General features: G+C 71.9%; 1 protein-coding gene across 6 annotated transcripts; it reads right to left on the bottom strand.

The window, feature by feature from the left end:
- Positions 1–11,476: 11,476 nt before the first annotated feature.
- On the bottom strand, positions 11,477–19,369 carry ENDOV (endonuclease V). Of its 6 annotated transcripts, none has more exons than XM_054689283.1 (10): positions 19,295–19,369; positions 18,861–19,032; positions 15,822–15,956; positions 15,698–15,737; positions 14,862–14,974; positions 14,228–14,296; positions 13,815–13,943; positions 13,046–13,123; positions 12,599–12,663; positions 11,477–11,872 (listed from the first exon to the last, which is right to left on the bottom strand). In XM_054689283.1, the coding sequence occupies exons 1-10, from the start codon at positions 19,348–19,350 to the stop codon at positions 11,623–11,625; spliced, it is 1,107 nt and encodes a 368-aa protein (XP_054545258.1). In that variant the 5' UTR covers positions 19,351–19,369; the 3' UTR covers positions 11,477–11,622. The 6 variants fall into 6 exon arrangements, with proteins under 6 accessions (XP_054545258.1, XP_054545259.1, XP_037349862.1 ...); XM_054689284.1 differs by having other exon boundaries at positions 11,477–11,869; XM_054689286.1 differs by lacking the exon at positions 18,861–19,032 and adding an exon at positions 17,803–17,893 and having other exon boundaries at positions 11,481–11,872; positions 19,295–19,315.
- Between the last annotated feature and the right edge of the window lie 1,105 nt (positions 19,370–20,474).

The following is a 20,474-nucleotide window of genomic DNA, read 5'->3' as shown; positions in this document are numbered from 1 at the left end:
TTGGCCGAGCGCCTCGAGCGCTCTCGCGAGACCTGGACGCGGCCGCAGACCCCCCCCCCCCGCCCCGGGCCGCCCCCCCCCCCCCCCCCCGCGGCCTCTCCAGCCCGACCCCGCCCAGGGCGCCCCTGGCCGCGGAGACCCCGTCGAGGGCTGCGCCCGCCCGGCCTGGGAGCGCTCCCCGCCGACGGTCAGGCAGGGGCCGCGCCTCATGGGTGTGCGGCCCGGAGAGCCGGACGGACACGTGCTGCCGACCTCGTGGGGCGCAGGCCAGGCAGCCGGGTGCCGGGCGTCGGGGCTCTCCAGGCGCTTCTTTCCAGAGTCCCCGGCTCCTCTCCTGACCCTCCCCGCCTCTCCCCCAAGCCGCCGTCCAGGCTGTGTCAGCAGCGGCCGCGGGCACTGCCCTCCTGGCACTGCCCTCCTGGCACGGGCAGCCGGGCCTGGAACGGACATCTGGTCTGCCTCGAGCACAGCAGGGCCTCTGTGGTCCCCTGGAACCCGGAGGCGAGGCGAGCCGGAACCGGGAAAGGCCACGCATGGCTGGGTGCCCGCCAAGTGGCACAGCGTCCCTGGCACGGCTGCCTGGCATCGCCTGCCACTGCGGCTTCCTGTGGCCGGGCAGGCCGAGGGCTGGGGCGGGCCCGGGCCGTGCCTGGTGATGCCAGCGGCCTCAAGCCCACGGATGGTGGCAGCAGTGGGCGGCCCCTGCCCCCTCGGGCAGTCCGCCGGAGCCCCAGACTGGGCAGAGGGAGAAGCCTCCTGGCCAGACAGGCCCCCAGGGTTGGGAACCGGGATGCTCCTGGGGCGTCCTCTGTGCTCCCAGCACAGGCCGGGCGGGCGTGGCTAGCAGCGCTTCACAGGGGAGGGGCGAAGGGCATCTGCTGGCCTGGCAGAGCTGGTGGCCTGGCTGGAGCCGCACGGGCCTGCGTGGGGCTGGGCAGGGCCAAAGGCAAGGCTCACACGAGAAGCACAAGGTGGGGACCCAGCAGGGCCAGCCCGTGGGGACTGGAGCCCTCACGCCCGGAGCTTCTGACAGACGCCTGCGCGGGAGCTGCCTCCCAGGTGTACCCCACATCCGCTGAGCCCGAGCCGCGCTGCCCCCCTGGGCCCCGGGTCCTGTGGGGACAGGAGCTCTTCTCCCTGGGAGGGTCACCTCCCTGTCCCTCCCCCAGGGGCATCTCCAGGCTGCCCAGCTGAGCTGGCAGGGAACCCCCTCGGCGCGCCTACCCCCTCATGCGCAGCACCGGCTCCCCGCCCGCCTTGGTTGATGGGCCGCACTTGGCCAGCAGCGCCCCAAAGTAGGGCAGGAAGGCGGTGCCCTGGCCCCGGCCTGGGGCGGGGGCTCACCAGGAGCCCCTCTGCAGCCTCTCCCGGTCACGTGGGAAACCTGTGCCCGAGACCCCCTTCAGACCCGAGCCCCATCCCAGGGGCCGAGGGCACCCTGGTGACGAAGGTGTCACGACACCGTCAAGGGCGCGGCTGCCCGCACAGGGTTAGCCCCGGCCTGGCATGACAGGAGACAGACAGCCGGGGCCAGAGGGTGCGGCCGGCGCCCAGGCCCTTTCCATCGGCAGGAGGCGGCATCGTGGGGGGAGGGCACGGAACATCCCAAGCAAGCTGTCTGGAAGCCGGGGTACACAGGGGAATGGCGGGAGAGGCCGGCTGGGGGGGCTGGGAGCCGCGGGAGGGGCGCCAGAGCGCCCTGCCCAAGGCTGAGCAGGCGGAAGCAGCTTTTCAGCAAGTGCCCGGGCGCCTTCTTGGAAGCGGCTGAGTATAAATTATAAATAAACAAACGAGAACTCTGCAGCCGGGCGTGGGCCAGCGGGAAGGGGGAGAGACTGGAGGCCTCACTCGGGAGCCAGGGTCCCCCCGGGCCTGAACCCACCGCCCCCTCCTGCCCCGGCCTCCTCGGAGGCCCGGCGGGTTTCCAGCTGAGGGCATCCGTCTGGGGTCTCTGGCTTTGGGGGGCGGGCCCGGTCAGGCTGCAGGGGCGGCCGTGCAGGCCCCCCGTGGAGGAGGGGGCGCCCAGCCGGCTCTCAGCCCCAGAGGCACAGCCTGAGTCTCCCTCCTAGAAAAACAGGCCCGTGGCCACTCATGCGCGTGGGAGGTGCCTCACCAAATGTTTGAAGGGGAAAAAGCCCATTTTCTTCACTTTTTTCCTTTCTATTTTGGATTATTTTTCTAGATGACTTCATTTCTAAGAAGGGTGTAGGGGAGGAAGGAGGACAGAGGGAAGGAGCCCCGAGGAGCAGCGGGTGGGGGGGGGGGACGGTGGACGTCGCCACCCTTGGGCCAGTGGGGCGCGTCCTGCCCCGGGGGTCGGCCAGCTGTGAGCCTCCCTCGTCTGACCCCACCTGGCGGCCGGGCCGGCCCCACTTCCACAGCCCGGGGCGGAGGGCGGCTCTCGTCGGGCCGGGCACGTCCAGGGGAAGGTTTCCTGGACCCTCTCCCTGGCACGACCTCCTGCCCAGCACTGAGCTGGGAGGCATCACGGCGACGTTTCTGTGCCCACAGACTGCTGGGCCCCACAGAGCCTGCTCCGGCCCGCTTCACGGGACCGGGGTTCACATCCCCGCGTCCCCAAAGCCAGGGCCCGTCACACGCCCTCGAGGGACAGGGCTGGTGTGGCCTCGCTGTCCCGCCCCCGACACTGGAGGGGCAGCTCCCCTGCACGCCCCTCAGCTGACCTCTGCCCAAAGCGGGAGGGCACAAGAGGCGGGCCCAGCTGGGTGCAGCCCCCCGAGACCACACCGCTGGCCGAGGGCGTGTCTACCCGTCTCCAGCAGCTGCGGAGCCCAGAGGGACACCCGAGCCCAGGCCTCTGTTGCCCAGGCCGCCTGCACCCTTGGCCCCGCGGCTGGTGGCCCCGCACGGGGGTCTGCCCCCCTGGTCCCAGCCCGCTGCAGGCCCAAGTCTGGACTCTCCCTCCGCCTTTCTACCTCCGCACTGACCCTGGACTTGGGGCCACCTCGATCCACCATGTCGGCCTCTCAAGAGCCCTGGCCCGGCCACCCGCAAAGACGCCTCCAGGTCTTCACATTCTGAGCCCCGGTGAAGCTCCCGGGGCCGCCTTCCAGTCCGTCCATGGCAGGTGGACACCGGGCAGGCGGGGGGAGGAGGGAAGGCGGGGGGTGGCAGAGGGGAGAAGCCGGTGACCCCCAGCCCGGCACCCACGGTGCTCGCTCCCCAAGCCCGGGGTCAGCTGCTGCCCTGCTGGGTCTTCCCGAGGCCGGGGCTGCCCCAGCCCCAGGAGCCACGAGCACCCGGCGCCTCCCGGCCCAGGAGCAGCTCCACAGCCTGTTGGGTCCCAAGCACCCAGGGGGGGACCCCTTCCCCCAGGCCTCCAACTCCCTGCAACCCAGAAGTGTCTCCTTTCCTGCTCCCGACGCGCCCTGGTGACACTGACGGTGTCCACACTGAGCCTGAGAGGCCGGGTCGGAGCCGGAGGGCGAGCGGCGCGGGCTCCCTCCCCCCCACCCAAGGCCACACAGGCGAGCCTGAGACGACCCCGGGTGCCCTCCCGGCCGCCACCCTGGACTGGTCCACGGCGGGGTCTGGCTCCCCAGGGACGGGAGCTCAGCCCCGGCCACTGAGCTCCAGCACCGCCGCGTGTCAGGACGCGCCTTCCGGGGGCCCTGCCCGGGGCGCCTCGCCCGCACGGCTCAGGCCACAGGCCGCGTCTCCGTCTCCCGCTCCCTTGAACACCGCGGCTCTGGCCCTCCAGGCCGCCCTGCCCAGGACCGCCCGGCCCGGGTGCCGCCGACACGCGGGGCGCGGGCCCCAGGGGAGAGCGGCCGGGCCGGGCGGAGCCAGGCGGGTGCCCCTGCGCGGAGGTGACGGTCTGCCCGGGCCAGAGTCCCGCCACCTGGCCGCCCCCGCACCTCAGGCCGTGGCCGCCCACAGGCGCCCCTGGGCCGAGACCGTGACCCCGGCCCGCGGCGATGTCACACGTTGGGGAAGGGAAGAAGGATCGGGCACCGGCTCCGGCTGCGGCTCCGCACCGGGGACGCTGAGTCACAGGCGCTGAGTCACTCGGGGGCGGTGGGCGGGGGCGGGGGCGGGGCGGCCGCCCTGGGAGGGGGCAGGGCCCCTCCCCTGGGCCTCAGCGGTGGAGGGCGGCCCTCCGAAGGGGTGTGGGGGGGAGCGAGCCGGGGTGCCGGTCAGGGCCCATGCGGGGGCGCGGTCTGGGGCCGGCGCGGGAGCCGGAGGGCGAGGGGCCGCCGCACAGAGGCCTGGGCCGCGGCTCTGCTCACAGGCTCCCGCGGGGACTGCAGCCTCGGCCACCTGACTGCAGCCTCGGGCACCTGAGTGGGCAGCTGGGGCAGCTGGGGCTGCCGGTGGCCTTAGGCGCTTCCTTGCCACCTCGACACTCCTCCTCCCCTTTGAGCCCCCCGGAACCCTGCAGGTCGGAGCCCAGAGGGTCGGGCTTTGGGGTGCTGCACTGGGGTGGCCCCCGCCTCTTGCCATGAGGTGCCACGGGCGGGCCGGGACGGGGCTACGGAAGCTGCTGGAGTGGCCGCAGGGACCTTGCCTGCAGGTGGGACCCTGACCTCTAAGCCGCGCCCTGCAGCTCGGGGCGCTGCCCTCGGCCAGGGTGGCCTGGCTGGGCGTGTGGCACCGCCCCACCCTCGGGGCCTGGCGGGAGGCCCCTGCAGATGGCAGGCATCTGTTTGCTGAGGACACCCCCGTCCTGCCGGGGCTCAGGGCTTAGGAGCTGCCTGAAGGCGCCCCAAAGACACCCAGCCTCGTTGCTTCGGGCCCCCAGCCCCCCCCCCCCCCGTGCCAAGGGGTTGCTGAAGGCCCCGCCCAGTGGTCCTGGAGGCACCTGCTCGGCCCTGCCCACGGCCCTCGGGCCAGGATTCCGTGAGCCCCTCGCCCAGGCCTGGGCACCATGGGCCGCGCCCTGAACAGGAGCCCACGTGATCCCAGCCCCCCTCCCTCCCAGGCTCCTCCACTGGCGGGCGCCTGCCTCTCCCGCCCCCACGCTCCTGGCGGGAAGGGGTTCCTATGGCACCCCTTCCCCCGCACACACTTAGCTCACTGGCAGCCCATCTGCCCCAGACGGGCAGCAGCAGGCGCCTGCAGGCACAGCGGTGCCCGAAGCGAGCTGCCAGCGGGCCGGGCTGTGGCAACTGCTCCTGGCGGGGCGGGGCCCTCAGCCAAGGCCAGGTCAGGGGAGCCCGCCCTGCCCCACACCCACCAGGCTGAGCGCGAGGGCCAGGGCCGGGAGGCAGCGCTGCCCTCGCAGCCTCCGAGCCTCCCCTGGCAGGCTCCAGCTGCTGGGAGGGAGCCCATGGCTGCCCCTCGAGGGCCGGGGTGCTGTGCTCCCCGACTGCCCGGGGAAGGCTGGAAGGCCCCGCGTGCCCTTCCTCACGGAGGCAGGTGGAAGCCCCGGGTGACTCCCGAGGGCCTGCCCCCGGGACAAAGCCTGGGAAGGGGGCCCAGGGCTCTCCCCGGGGACCTGCAGCCACAATCCGGCAAGCTCTCCCCTCTCGGCCACCCAGGCCCGCCCTGGCCTCCCGGCCGCAGGCTCCTCCACGGGGCCCCTCAGTCCACCTGGTCCCCTCGGCCTTCCACCGTGGATGGGGGCAGGGCGCAGGGCAGGCCAGGGGTCCTGGGGCCCGGCTTCCGTCCCTGAACCACCGACTCTCTTCCGGGTGCCTGGGCCGGCAGCCTCGTGTGCACGGCAGCAGCCCTGGGGCCGGGAGGAGGCGCGGGCAGCCCCGGGGCCGGGAGGCGGCGCGGGCGGAGGGCTGCGAGGGCAGGGCCGGGCTCTGGTCTGTCCCCCCGCTCCAGGAGCGCAGAGGAGCTCCCGGGGGCCCTGCAGAGCACTGAAGGGGAGTCCAGCTGTGCTCTGGGCTGCAGCCCCCCCCACTGATGGGGTGCACACGGCCCCCTCCATCCCCCACAGAAACAGAAGAGATCAGCGGAGCCTGGGGCTCCGACTTGCTTTTAGCAGAACTTCCTGGTTCCGGAAGGGACGGGACCTCCCCACGGCCTGCGCGGGGACTGCCCGGCCTGCCTTGCCCGTGGCCTTCAGCCTGGCATCCCCGGGAGAGCTTGGGGAGGTGCGGGGCTAGTGGGAGCGGGCCGCCCAGGCAGGGGACAGATGGCGTGACCCCTGCGGGTCCCTTCAGCAGAGACCCCAGAGCCACGGGGACTCAAGCTCACTGCCAAGTCCTGCCCACGGGTCACCCCGGCCGGCTCCTCCCCGCCAGCGCCCCCGCGGCCCCCGCGTACACACACTCCCGTGTGCACACGCCTCCGGCCGCCTCTGCTCCCTCGTCTTGCATGTTTTGCTTCAGCAGGGCTCGAATGGGGACACGCTGCTCTCACAATTGGCAGCTTCCTCCGACCCCCACCCCCCGAGATGCCATATGTCAGTGTCATGAATAAGCACGAGGCTCGAGCTGGGGGCTGGGAAGTGGCAGCTGTCAATCATCCTCAGAGTGTGGGGCACCCACGGGTGCAGGGCCACCCACCACAGCAGCGGGCCGGGGGCCGAGCACAGGCGGGGCGGGGGCAGCACGGGGCCTCATCGGGAGGGACGCTCCCCAGGCACCAGGGCTTGCCTGACAACAGAGGCAGAACCCACGGGCGGGCAGGTGACCCTGGGCGTGGCCAGAGCCCCCACCTGCCCGCAGCCTCTCGCTGCCCAGGTGCCCTGGCCTGCCGGTGCCACCTCCTCAGGACACCCTTCTCCTGCCGGGCCGCAGCCTCGCCCTGCTCTCTCCTCCAGCACAGGCTCCATGGACCACCGTTGGTGGGTCGGGGCCCAGGCCTCAACCTGTGGAGGGGGTGACTCAGCCAGTGCCCCTCTGGGCTGCTCGCTCCTCCTCACGACCCTCCCGGGAACAGGGGCCCCCACCCCTGCTTACAGGCAAGGACGCCGAGGCTCAGGGGCTTGCAGAAGCCACCCCACGCCCTCAGCTGCGTGCGGCCACCACCTGCGCAGCCGGCGGTTCTTGGCCAGGGGCGCCGAGCACTGGGCCCAGGAGCTGCTCCGAGTCCAGGCTGGTGCCTGGCGCCTGCCGCACCCTCTTCCCGAGACCTGTCCCTGCACCCTCCCCCACGCGCCCCTCCCCAGAAGTGACCCGCTTCAAGGGCCCCCGAGGGCGCCCTTGCCCACCTTGGGTCCTCCAGAGACCACCCAGTCGTGGGCACTGGTCTCTCCTCCCCCGCCCGGCGGCCCCACCCCAACCAGCAGTGCCTGGCTCAGCCTCACCCAGCGGGTGACCGCGAACGTCTGCACAGGCAGGCGCTGCGGGGATGGGCGTCGGGGAGACGGAGACCAGCCCCGTGTCCGAGGACGCCCGGGCCCCGCTGGAGGCCGGGGCGGAGGGATGAAGCTTGGGGACGACTGGCCGCCCCGGCTGCGTGGGATGGATTCAGCTGGCGTTTCCCAAGCTCAGTCCCGAGTGGGCTGCTGTGGAGACCCTGGTGTGCCCGCCCCGCCCGGCTGCCGGTGCTCGTGCCCAGAGAGAGCTGCAGGTGACCAGCAGACGCCTGGTGGCCGAGCCCCGCCGGCACCGAGGCGGAGGCCAGGAGGCCCGACGGGCCTTGGGAGCTGTGTCCGAGACCGGAGCCACCCGGAGAGCCGCCACAGCCATCAGTGCCCACCTCGGTGCCCCAGGTGGGTGTGCCTTCCCGGCACGGGGCTGGCTTTCCACTGAGGCACCCCCTCCCCATACAGTGGGTGGGGGCCGACTCCCCCTCGGGCTCCAGGTTGGACACGTCCCCACTCCAGCCCCCCGTCAGTGATGCCTGGGGCCTGTGGCTGAAGCCTGGGCAGAGCCGGGTGTGGTCCCGGGGTGTCAGCAGGGCCTTGGGGACAGGGAGGCTCCTGGGACCTGCCGCAGAGAGGGCGGGCGGGTGAGCGCAGCCACCAGCCAGCTCTGCCCCTGGGGAGCGGACACACACCTGCCGTGGGGTAGGGTGGTGTGAACTGGTTCATCCCGGGTGACTGGAGAGTTCTCGCTTCAGACACCCACAGATCAGGACTCACGGCCGTCTGGAGCGCGGTGTGAGCCAGGGTGTGCCGAGCTGGTGGTGGACGGCCTCACCAGCCCGTCGGGGGCAGGGGCGGGTGAAGGGAGGAGGCGGGGGCCATCAAGGCCTCGTGTCGGAAGTGACCCCCCCCCAATCTGCACCTGCACAGGCTGTCCAGGCCCACCGGGCTCCGTGTGGTCAACGGACCCGGGTCACGGGGGCCATCCTGGAGGCTGGCGGCCACGGGCCCGGAGAAAACGCAATCTGTAGCGGCCTGATGTTTTCATCGACCAAAAGATTTCGCTTTCCAGGGCAGGGCTCGGGGGGAAAGTAACTAATGAGCACAAAGAAAATAAACCAAACCCCAAACACAAGGCCATTAAGGCCAGGAAAGCCCTCCCTGCCCCTGGGATTCTCCTGTCGGGCGGGGAGGGCACGGAGAGAGGGCCCAGCCCCGTCCAGTGACAGCCGTGCCCCGGCCTCCGCCTGATGCCCACGCTGCCCCACGGCCGGCCCCGCAGCCGCCGCCGCCGGCAACCACGTGACGGGACACTGAGCAGTGGCCCCGGGCTCCGGCGGCGAGCTGGGGACCGCGGGCCTCGCTCCATCATTCCCGGACACCTCGCCTGGTCATCGCACCGTTCATTTGGGGGTCGGCGCTGCCGCACGCCTGTCTGTGCTTTTAATTAACGATTTGGTGAAACTCCACACAGGGCCTGGCCAGGGCAGTGCAGCGGGGCGGCTGCTGGGCTGAGCCATCCCTGGCTGGGTGGCCCCCGCCCCAGCAAGTGCAGGCTCCCCCAAGGGTCCCTACAGCACCCCGCTGCCTCCAGCCTGGGGCCGGCCGGGTGGGGGAAGGGTGTGTGCAGCTGGGACAGGGGAGCGTGGGCCAGGCTGCTGGGCACCGCAGCGGACACCTCCCTCCTGCCCCAGGCACCACCGCTTCCCCGAGACACCGGCCCTCCAATCCCAGCGCCGAGGGGAGAGGCGAGGGGCTCACCCCGGCACAGAGCCTGCGCGCCCGGAGGCCTTGGGCTGGAACCCGGGGCTCGGCATCCTCACCCGAGCCCCTCCCACAGGTCAGGGAGCCCTGGAAGCCCCTCTGGGCCCTCGCGGAGGCGGCAGGGAGACAGAGCCCGAAGGTCAGGCTGCGCCCCCGGGAGCCACAGCTCCCACTGGGACCTGAGCGGCTGGGACCCAGGAGCGTGGCTGAAGGGCCCAAGGAGCAGGATCAGGCGGAGGCCCGACGAGCGGAGCAGTGGGGACCTCGGGCCAGCCTGGGCCTCCTCCTTGGGGTCTGGCCCTGGCCACTCCCAATCCCGGTGGTTTCCCGCTCCTGGTTGCCTGGGAAGGAGAGCGAAGGGCGGACTGGCGGGGTCCTGAGGGGGAGCCCCGAGGCTGTGGGCCTGCATCGGCAGCCTCTCTCCACCTGACGGCGGCCCCGGGCAGGCGCAGGGGCCGTGCACAGGGAGTCTCTGCCGACGTGAATTATTGAGCGGCTCCAGCCCTGTTCTCGGCCCTGGGGCGGGCTGTGGCCAACGGAGACGGACGTCATCTTAGCCCTATTTTTAAGGTTCTGTGGGAAGGAGCCGAGAAGCCTGCACACTTAGGGCTCCCGTGCCCTCCTGCGCCTGAGCGAGGGAGTGGGGCAGGGCCCCAGGGGTGGGGGAGCTTAGGCTGCTCCTTCCCACCCGCTCAGCCCCCCCGCCCCACTTTCTGGGTCTCCTTTGAGTGGCCACCGTGCCCACCCAGTCCCCATCTGGCCCTGTCTCCACCCTGGCCCCTGCACCCCCGCCCCCACCGTCTAGAAGCCGTGGGCTGCACCCCGATGCCTGCAGTGTGGACGCTGGGCTCTCCTCGTCACCCCGACCTGGCTGGGCTGGAGGCTCGCACCACCTCCGCCCCCAACCCACCACCCTGAGGCAGGCCCTCAGCCAAGGCCCCGGTGGGCCTGGATCAAGGGGTGGGATGGGATTCGCACCCCTGGGGGCCTGTCTGCTTGGGGAGGGTCAGAAGCACGTCAAGAGGGTGACATGCCCCTTCTGCCATCCCTGGGACTGCGCCCCCAGCTGCTCACCAAGCGGTCACGGCTGGGGCCTCTGGGGAGGCGCGAGGCCGCCTTGGAAGCCACTCAGGACTAGGCTGAGCCGGAAAAACGGAAACCCGGTTGACGAACGTCGGGGTGGGAGTGGGCCCACCGCCCTCCGCTTGGCAGAAAGAGGAAGGATCAGGAGTAACTGTGGCCACCCGGGCGCCGCGGACGAGATGGAGGCTCCCAGCACACAAGGCGGGGGGCGGGGGGTCAGCGCAGACAGAGCTGGGGAAGCCGCCCAGGGGAGGTGCTCCCCACCCCCGCCGGGGCCAGCATCACACGGTCAGAGGTGGGCAGGGGCGAGCTCCGACCCACATCCCCGGGGCCCGGGGAGACCGCAGCGGCGCCAGCAGACGGAGGCCCTGCTCCAGGCGCGCCCAGGGCCCCGGGAGGCCAGCGCAGGCCGCGTCGGGTGCCCTCCGGAAAGGCAAGAGCGGCCCCACCGCGCTAAGCTCCCGTGAGTCAAGGGACCACATCCAGGGGGCGCAAAGACGCGACACGTGGGGGCGTCTGTCAGTTCCGCAGCTGGCAGGGGCTGGCGCCAGGACGCACGCGAGCGCCCCGACAGGGCGGACAACCCGGTGCTGGCCGGGCAGAGGCCTGAGCAGACACTTCTTAGGGGAGGGCGCGAGCAGCCAGCAGGGGTGCGGAGAGGCAGGTGCCGGCGAGGGGCGCAGACCCTGCGCGCTGTGCCCTGTGGGGACACCGGATGGCTCGGCCCCCGTGAAGAGTCTGGCTGCTCCCCTGAAAGTCAAGCCCAGAATCACCAAAGACCCAGCAATTCCACGCCGAGCTGTTTACCCGGGCACCGGGGCAGAAACCCACCCAGAACTCGGGGCCCACGGCAGCGCTATCACGGCGGCCCTGTCAGACGACCCCCCCCAGGGGAGCGGGCGGAGGCGACGGGGCCCCCAGACAACGCGTGTGACTCAGCCGGGAGCCGAACCTCGCCGGGGCTGGACGACCTTGACGCGGGGCGGGAGAAGCCGCGGCGCCCGTGACTCCGCTCCCGCGAGGGCCGGGGGTGCTGTAGACATCCCCGAGTCTCCAGGACCTGGACGCTTGGCACGGCCCGGTCTGCCCAGCCCTTGCCCGGCCTGCATCCTGGGGTTCAGAGTGTGAAGCCCAGCTTGGCAGATGAGGCCCCCCCCACCTTCCGGCAAATTTCCCCAAACCTGACAAAGCAGGGGTGTGGCCCCGGGCAGCGCTGGGGCACCAGGGGCGAGGCGAGCCAGAGCGTGTTGGGGGCAGGGTCGCGCACCCCGCTCCTTCTCGACACCGAGGAGAACGGAAGTGACCGGTGCGGCTGGGCGGGTATAAAATTGACAACAGGCCAAAGCACAGGAGGCGCAGCAGCGCGTGTTCAACCGCGGGGTGGGGGGGGTTGGGGGGGACGGCGCGCACGCGGGGCCCGGCACACGCCCTGGAGTCCGGCTCTGCCTGCTGCCGGCAACCCGGAGCTGCCCCGGGGCGCCCAAGGGCAGTGTGGTGCCTGCTTCACCCGAGGAGGGTGTGGCAGGCTGTGCCCCAGGGCCTGGGCTCCACTAGCTGTGGGGGCCCTGCCCCTCCGGAGGGTGGGTCATTGTCCCAGTGGGGGGTGGCCGAGGGTCTTCAGGGGGTCGGCTCTGCTCCAGACCTGCCGCCCTCGCCCTCCTGCTGCTGGGCGCCTGGGTCTGCGGCTCTCCGGTCCAGCCTGGGGCCTCGACAGCGGGCTGGGGGGGCCTCCCTTCACCTGCTGGCTCTCCTGAGCCTCCCTTGGGGCTCCCTTTTGGTTTCTGTGGCTTCTGGCTCCTGCTGATGACAAGGGGCAGGGTCAGTGGGAAAGGTCAGAGCCAGCCCAGCACCAGCAGCCCCGGCGATTCCCCTGGGGGCCCTGGGAGCCACAGCTGCCCTGGACCCTCAGGCTGCTGGTGGAGCAGGGGTCCCTCTGGCTAGCCAGGTCGCACCGCCCAGGAGTGGTGAGGGTCCCGGCCACAACTCCCCGGGGTCTCAAGCAGCAGGGCCTGGAGGAGCAGCTTGGGCAGGGCTGGGCAGCTCTGGCCTGGGTGCCCTGCTAGGGTGTGGGCAGGTGCGAAGGCTGGGCTGGGATTCCACATGCCACGGCCCAGCCCTGTGCCCCAGCCTCCTCTGCCAAAAGGGCCACGGAAGACCTGTCTGCAGCCGAGGGGCTGTCCCTGGCAGGAGTGTGAGGATCAAGGCCCACCACAGCCTGGCCCTATGCCACTGTGCCGGGCTCCTGCCACGTGACGGCTATGGGACAATCACTGCACCTGCCGCACAGATGGGGAAACTGAGGCACGGAGCACACAACACAGTGAGCGGTGCAAGGCTGGGGGCTGAAGCCCCAGCTGATCTGGATACCCCTCTCCAGAGCCCGTGGCCAGTCTCGTGGCGGGGGGGGTGCCTCATGGGGGCAGCTCTGGGGGGAGGTGGGCCCCGGGTGTCCTGCATCCCCCCCCACCAGCCTGCAGCTTCAGTACGGAGAGACTGAGCCCCAGAAGTGGCCCTGCCAAGCCTCACCTCTCCAGGGCCGGCGCGGGGGCACCCAGGGTCCTGCGGATGTAGTCTCGGGAGCGGATGTCAGCCTGAGGGAGGGCTCAGTGAGATGTGGTGGCCGGACCCCAGCCGGCCTCTGGACAAGCCCCTGTGGGGTGGACTGTCCCTGTCCCCCAGAATGCCCAGGGAGCCGTGTGGGCGGGAGGCAGCCCCTCTGGCTCCAGCTTGAGGGCACGGGCTGGGGGTCCCGCCCCGCCCTTCAGCTGGAGCCGCCAGCACTCCTCAGCCTTAAGGTTTTGCTTGGGTCCAGCGTTTCTCTGCTGAAACCTCCTCCTCCCAGAAGCCTCCCAGCCCAGCCATGTGTTGCCACTTGGGGCTCGTCATCTGTCTCCCGAGTAGCGTCAGCCACCACCCCATCCCCGGTCTGGGAGAGGAAGTGAGCCTGTGGGCCGCGGGTGGGACTGGGCTGACCCAGGACGGTGCTGCCTGGACTCCCCACACCGGTCGCAGCCTCAGGACCACAGCACGGGAAGCTCCTGATGGTCCCCCCTTCAGAAAACAGGTGCGTGCACAGGGTGGGCAGGGGTGCTCTGGGGGGTGGCGCCCTGGGAGGCAATGCCACACCCCCTGCCCCCCGCAGCCGCCCTCCCCTCCCGGCAGGAGCAAGCCCAGGCCTGGCACCAGGGGCAGCCTCCTTGGCCCAAAGGCCTGGGAGAGAGCAGGCGCCACCCGCCTCTCCAAGTTTCCAGCAGAGTCTGGGCGTGAAGTCAGAGGCATGTGGGCAGGAGCGCGGGCCCAGGAAGAAAACAGCCAATGCCGCCGGATGGGCCTGCACCCCACTTCCAGGAACGATGGGGGGCGGGGGCACCGACCGGGGATTCACAGCCCCTTCTCCGGGGCCGGCCAGTCCTGCCCCGGCCAGAGCTCGAGGCCCTCGGAGGCCGCCCCACCGCAAGGAGGGGGCAGACCAGCCTCGCCGGCCCGCACGACAGAGGGAGGCTGGGCGAGGGCCCGGGGCCCGGGCGGGTCACACAGGGTGCCCGCGCACGCGGCAGAGGCCCGAGTGGGGAGCGGGAGGCTGAGGCTGGCGGGAGCAGGACCGGCCCCCAGAGCTCCGCAGCCTCAGGCCGCTGCTGCCACCTGGTGGCCGTCCACGGCACTGCAGCCCGGGAGGCGCGGAGGGGCAGCAGGGCCAGACCACATGGCGGGGATGCCCACCCCCTGCCGGCGGCCCACCCACCTGGCGCAGGGGCTCCGGGATCCGGAACCTGCAGCAGCCGTGGGTCAGCCGCACGGCCGCCTCCAGGCTCATCTTGTGGCCCACCGAGACGTAGAGGGGCTTAGTGCTGTGGTCGTGGCTCCTCAGGGCCTGGGACAAGGAAGGCCGGGTCAGGGCGCTGGGGGGACGTGCCTGAGGGCCCAGCCACCGGGTCAGCGGGGATGGGGGCCAGGATGGGGCAGCAGCTGGAGCCTACAGGGTGTCTTGGGGTGGCCGAAGGGAGTGGGGGCAGTGGGTGAGTTCCACAGGAGCCCCCTGGGGCTGGGGTGGAGAAAATGAAGGGGCAGTCGCCTCTCGGCCGCAGGAGGAGGGGTGGTGGGGGCTGGCGCGGTTCATGCGTGTGGCACATGCGGGGGGCATGGCAGGCCACTCACCATGCCCAGGACGGCCCCAGAGCCACCCGTGAGCGTGAATGTGTCTCCTCCCGCCCGCAAGTGGCGAATCTGCAAAGAGGAAGAGCCTCGGGGATGTCTCCTGGGGATGCCAGGCCGGCGGTCTTTGAAGCTCAATCCCCCGGCAGGACATGGCTGCCCGGCCCGCAGGAGCCTGGCAGCACTCCCACCCTGTCCACCGCTGCAAGCCCCTGAGCGCGCTGCTCCCCCTGCTCATGGATGGTGGGCCTGGGAGGGGTGGCCAGGGCCCAGGGGGCTGTGGGCACAGAGACTAGCTGATGGGAGAGCTGGCTCTGGGGCCTGCTTCAGGGAAGGTGGCTGCCGCGCCCTCAGTGCCCACCCTAAGAGGCAGGTGCCAGGACGTGGGGAGCCCAGCAGGGCCTGGAGGCCGGGGCAGGAGGGCACAGAACCCGAGGGCTGGGAACGCGCAGGCGGCCGGAAGCTGAAGCCAGCAGGAATCCAGGAGGGAGGGGCACACAGAGGAGGGTCGTTCTCAGCGGCCCCCAGGACGGGGTGAACAGGCAGCGCCCAGCCCACTGAGGAGCCCACGGACAGCACCCAGCCAGGCCATCTGCGCCTGGTGCCCTCGAGTCCCAGGCTGCGCAGACGGCCCTACCCGCTCCTTGTGCTGGGCGTTGTTCTCCAGCCCGTCCACCTGCAGGAGCTTCTTGGCCACCCCAATGCAGGGCAGGTCCGTGAGGATGCCCAGGTGGCAGGCGACCCCAAAACCTGCAGGGACAAAGGGTGAGGCGGGGCGCAAGCTGGCAATGTGGAGGGGAGGGGTGGGGCACGCGGGACCTCGCCCTGGGCAGGAGGGCTGGGGACAGGCTTCGGAGGGCCGGCCCTGCTTCGGCCGGCGCCCTGGAGCTCACTGCACCAAGAGGACCCGGCCTTCCCCGGCAACTGAGAAACTCGAGGGAGCTCCGATACCGCTTCTGTTTTCTGGCACCTTCCACTCTCCGTCCCCCGTGGGGCCACTGTCCGGCCTCTGCTTCCAAATGCCCACATGCTGGGGCTCCCGCCAGGCGGCCCACACTGCACCTGCCCTCTTCAGCTTGGGGCCACATGCTCCTCCCAGCTGCCCCCACCCCGGCCTGTCTGAGGGGAACAGCCTGTGCCCCTCAGCCCTCCCACCCAAGGCTGGGGTAGGGGGTACAGTGTCCTTGGCCCGCTGGACTGGGCAGGGCTGCAGGATGTGGACGCGCATGGGGGGGAAGGCCCACTGGGCATGGTGCTGGATGCGGCACTCAGAGATGGGCCAGCGCCTGCTGGGGCCGGGGCAGGCAGGAGAGATGGGCGAGGAGGAGCGGGGGGCTTTACTGAGTGGGGTGCTGGCAAGGAAAGGCCCGGGAGGCGGGGGCTGGGCTGAGGCGGAGGGCCAGGCAGGGCGCGGTGACAGCGGGCAGCGAGCACTCCGGCCCGGCCCACAGGCCATCTCGGGGGCAGAATCACCTCGGTGGTGGAGCACCCCGTTTCCATCCACAAGAAGAACCTGGAAGGACCACAGCGACGTCATGCGCGTGTGCGCCCCGCCCCTGGGCTGGCTCCTGGCTGCTCCAGCCCGTCCGGTACCTGCCTGGGGCATGAGGTGGGGCTCCTTCTCCCGCAGCCTCTGCACGGCATCCACCAGGAAGGGCACCTCTCTGAAGGCCAGGAAGCCCGACACGTAGGGGGCCGTCAGGCTGACCATGCGGCAGTCCTCATACACCACCTGCCACCAGGCGCCAGGTCACGGTGGCGCGGCCCTCGCCCCGCACCCGCCAGCACCCGCCAGCCCTTCCGCGGTCAACGCCCTCGCTGCGGCCCCCTGAGCCCCGGCTCCCCTCCCCGCCTCCGCCCCCGGGGCCAGCAGGAGGGTCTGGCAGGAAGAGCAAGGCCCGCCTGCCCTGGAGCACAGCAGGGCTCCGCCTGGGGCCCGGGGAGGACAAAGCTCCAGCAGAGGCCACCCAGCTGGGCGCTGACAGGGCCGGGAGGGCAAGGCGGGCCCCGCGAGGGCGCCGAGAGAGAAAGGCGGCGCTGGGGCTGGAGACGCGGGCTGCAGCTGCTCAGGGAGGCCCTGTGGGAACTGGAGGAGGCCGGCCTGGGCGGGTCGGGGAGCCCACACGGCCAGGAGCTAGACCCCAGAGCTGCCAAGACAGCTCCCTTTCTGGGGCCTCCCTGGCCGGTTGCTCCCCAAACTGCACAGCCCTGGCAGCGTGGCGGGGTCGGCCCTGCGCGCGCCCGTGAGGCACTGAAGGGGCCGGCTCAGAGCGCAGGCCCAGCGGGTCTTCGCCCGGATGGGGGCTTTCGGGTCTCCAGCGGCCCTGCCTCGGGGGGGCTCCCCTTCCACAAGCCACGGAACCCGGGCCCGTGACCCCAGGGCGGCCGACCGTGACAGACACGGCCCGACCGCCGCTACGCCGGCGGGGGAAGGCCCGGCATGGCCGGGGTCTCCGGGATGGTGGCGGCCACTTCTGTCTGGACGTCCAGCCCCAGGAAGTGGCGATGACAAGGGGCTGGGCCCACGCCGGGGGCCCATCTCTCGCCAGGGGCACCGAGCCCTGTGCGCTGCGCTGGGCCACGGGGTCGGGGAAGACGCTGCTTCTGCAGAGCAGGGGGCCCAGGGGTCGGCGAGGGGACACAGCCGGGGCCCTTCAGAAACAAGAGCACCAGCGCCTCTGCCTCCCGGGGACGCGGCTGCGGGGAAGCGGCCCCACCCTCCGGCGGGCTGAACACAGGCGCGGCAGCGGGAACCCCGCCCCCACCCCCACCCGCGGCCCGCAGTCCCCACTCTGGCCTTGAACTCGAACTCCGGACAGAAACGGCCCAAGAGCTGGAGGCCATGAATGAGCTGACAGAGAAACGGAAGGAAAGAGAAGCTCGCGCGAAACCAAGCCCGCGAGGGCCCACCCCACAGCCCCGGCCCGCCGGGAGGGAGCCGCCCCCGGCCACAAGACCCAGGGCTGACCCAGGGCGCAGGGCCAGGCGGGTACGGCCTTAGCTGTGCTACCGCCATGTGCCCACGGAGGTCGCGCTCGGGAGCGGCCGGGGGCCGAGGGGAGCTGCCCACACACGCCCCCACCGACAGGGGCAGGCGATGAAGTAGCCCCCATGGACCAAGGCTCCCGGCGCGGCGTGGTCACACTCATGGAGTCTCCCGGGAGGGAAGGAAGCCCCTGTGTCTCCTCCGCGAGTAGCACCTCCAGGCTGGCCCCGGCCCGCAGGCCCCTCAAGCGCCTGCAGCTGTGAAGGACGCGCTCCAGCTCCCCAGCCGGGCCGCCTCAGCGGAAACTCCTGCACGGAGTGGCCGGGGGTCGGGTGCGCGCCAGCGGGGGCTCGGCGGGGCCGTGTTCTGCCACCCAAGGCCTCGACGGCCGCAGGCAGCCCCAGGGACTCCCTGGCCACTGGAACAGAACACCCGGCGGTGCCCTGGAGGCTGCGTGGGGGCTGCGGGAGGGGCGCGGGCCAAGGATTCCTGGTCAGAGGGCGGACCCGGATCCAGGGGGCTGTTCATCAGGCCGATGTCCTGGTCGTGCTCTGGGGAACCTTCTCTGGTGAGTGGGGGGCTCTGGAGTCACCTCTTGAAAGATAACTTTATTGAGGGGTCCCTTTCACCGCCGGTCACCTGTCTGAGGTGCAGGGCTCCAGAGCAGCAACCGTCGCCACGACCTGACCCAGAACATAACACCCTAAGATACCCCTCACCTGCGCCCCCCGCACACCTGACTGCGCCTCTGAGCCCTGGGCAGCCAGGACCCCAGGTCCTGCCTCCGGGAAAGGGCCTGCGGAACCCACTTCTAGACATGCTCCAGGAGATTCTGGGGCGCAGACGTGCGGCTGGGCACGTGGGGACCCCGTACCAGACCGTCCAGAGCGTCTGAGCCCAATGCTGACCACACCCCAGGAGCGGACTCCGCGTGGATGGGCGCAGAGGGACGCCTGTGACCCGCCGCAGGGCCTGGCGGAGGCGGCGGGTGAGGAGCGCCAAGGCCTCGGGAGCTGCTGGCTGACTCCGGCTGCCATAGGTCGCCTGTCTATTCCCGAGCCTTCCACGCGCCAGGCACCCGGCAGGGCTGACCTGCGGCAGGAAGACGGGCTCCTGCCCGGCGGGAGGGCACGGCAGCAGGGAGCCGACGGCGCCACCCCGGGCGAGGAGAGAGGCCTGAGAGCAGCTCCCGCTCCCGACCAGGCCGGCCAGCGGAGGACCGACAGGGGCGGGGCGGCCAGACTCTCCAGCCGGGGCGGGCCCATCCCCGCCGGCCGGGCGCAGCTGGGGGGCGCGGAGCCCCCCTGCCCGGCGCAGGAACAGAGCCCGAAGGGTCTTTCGGGCTCCTCCGGGCACCCGCCGACCACGAGGTCAAGCGTCGTGAGCGGACCCGGCGGTGACAAGGTCTCATTCGCTGTCGGGACAAGCAGAAGGGACGGCGCCGGGGCGACCCCGGGCGCGGGGCGCAGCGCGGTCCCCCCAGGGCCGGGAGGCGCAGCCAGCAGGGGCCGGGCAAGCCCGAGGCGGAGCCGCCGCGCCCGCGCTCCGGGCTGGGCGGCGGGGGGCGCCACGGCGCCGGGCAGCCCGAGCCGACGGCGGGGGCCGGGGCCACCCCGGGACGGCAGTCGCGGCCTCGCGCGCCCGCGGTACCTCGAGCGCGGGGAAGCTGAGCACCACGAGCGAGGCGCAGGCGCGGGCGCGGTCGCCGCGCGCGAAGGACACGTCCACGCCCCCGACCCTGCGCAGCCCCGCGAAGGCGGGGGCCCGCTGCCACGCCTCGGTGTCCCGGGCCACCACGCGCGCCCGCAGCCGGGCCTGCTCCCTGCGGCAGACACGCGTCTGAGGGCCCCGCGCGGCCTCCCCCGGGCCGCGGGGCGCCCCCCGGCCCCCCGCCCGCGCCCCCGCGCGGAGCCGGCAGCGGGCGCGCCCCCCCGCGGACTACGACTCCCGAAGGCCCCTTCGCCTCCGCGCCGGAAGCGGACGCGGGCCCGCCGCGCCACAGCCGGAGCGGGGCGAGGTCGGAGGCCCGCGCCGGGCCGCACCGCCCCCGTCTCCGGATCTTGCGCACCCGCCAGCCCCGTTACCGTTTCCAGAGCGACAGTGTCTCCTGGGGCGGCCGTCCCGACGCCTCCTCCGCCATGCCGCGGCGCCGGCGCCTTCCGTGGCGTCACTTCCGGCGGCGCCCCGCGCAGGCGCCGTGCTGCCCCTGGCCCCGACGGCGCTGTCTGACGGGCATCGGAGGGGCCTGCCGCCGGGAGGGGCCTGCCGCCGGGGCGGGGCCTGCCGCCGGGGCGGGGAGGAGCCGGCCGCCGTGGGGGCGGGGCCTGCCGCCGCGGGTAACCCCTGAGGCCCGAGCACCGTTTTAACTGTGCTGTGTGTTCTCCTAGGGGTGCTAATGGGGTAAGGGCTGCAGTCGGAATGTAGAGGAAAGTGCCGAGGTAGCAGTGGACTTGGGGTTCGGGGAAGGCTTCATGGGCCCATTTGGCAAGTGGCAGGGCCTGGGGGGGTGAGTGCTCTAGGTGAGCCCCCAACCACCCCAGGTGGGGGGTGGGCCAGTCCTTGCGCCACCGCGTTGAAGTGCTTCCCCGGAAAGGACGTTGCGGCAGGGGTGAGGGGCTGGCGGGGGTGCTGGAGCTCGCGCGTGGGGCCAGCCGGGAGGAGCGTCAGCCTTGAAATCTCCAATCAGGTGGGGAGGGTGCCCCAGGGCCGGGTGGGGTGTGGGTCGCCGGCTCCTGGTGGGGGCTCCGGTTTCACCAGCCCCAGACTGCGTCCTGAACTCCACCACTGCCTCCGAGGAAGTGGGGTCCTGCTGTCCCGCACCCTTCTATTGAGGGGGTGAGCTGAGTGTCACCTGCATTTGCTGTCTGGGGCAAAGCGCCTTTCTGGAGGCTGCCTGTCCAGGGCGCAGCGCTGGTGGCAGTGGGCAGAAAGAAGGTGGTGAGGGCAGCTCCACGTGCAGCTCCGGGCTCAGGCCCCTCCCCTGCGAAGGCCCCCAAGCCCCCCTCCCACTTGTGGCCCTCCTGGATCCCAGCCGCGCCCTCTAGCCCCGAGGCTCCACCTACGCAACCTGCAGCGAGGCTTGTTTCTAGGTTGGCGCTGTCTGGGCCTGGGCACAGCTGCAGTGGCACCTGACTGGTTCAGCGGGCAGACAAGATGGCAGAGCCATGGCGGGGCGCACGGGCGTCACCACAGAGGGCAGCAGCCGGCTGGGAAGGTTTCAAGGATGGAATGAGGAGGGACTGACTAGATGGAGGGGAAGGATTC

The sequence above is a fragment of the Talpa occidentalis genome, unplaced genomic scaffold (assembly GCF_014898055.3).
Source record: "Talpa occidentalis isolate TD23 unplaced genomic scaffold, MPIMG_talOcc4v2.1 talOcc4.7, whole genome shotgun sequence".
In the NCBI taxonomy this organism is placed as follows: domain Eukaryota; kingdom Metazoa; phylum Chordata; class Mammalia; order Eulipotyphla; family Talpidae; genus Talpa; species Talpa occidentalis.
Note: the sequence above shows the minus strand (reverse complement) of the source record. Positions and strands in the feature narration are given on the sequence as shown.

Coding starts and splice junctions, on each gene's coding strand:
- ENDOV (XM_054689283.1), bottom strand. CDS start 19,350: ATGGCGGAGGAGGCGTCGGGACGGCCGCCCCAGGAGACACTGTCGCTC. Junction 14,297..14,861: donor ACGCCCAGCACAAGGAGCGG/GTAGGGCCGTCT, acceptor TCCTCTTTGCAG/ATTCGCCACTTGCGGGCGGG. Junction 13,944..14,227: donor CTGGGGCCGTCCTGGGCATG/GTGAGTGGCCTG, acceptor TCCTTGTCCCAG/GCCCTGAGGAGCCACGACCA.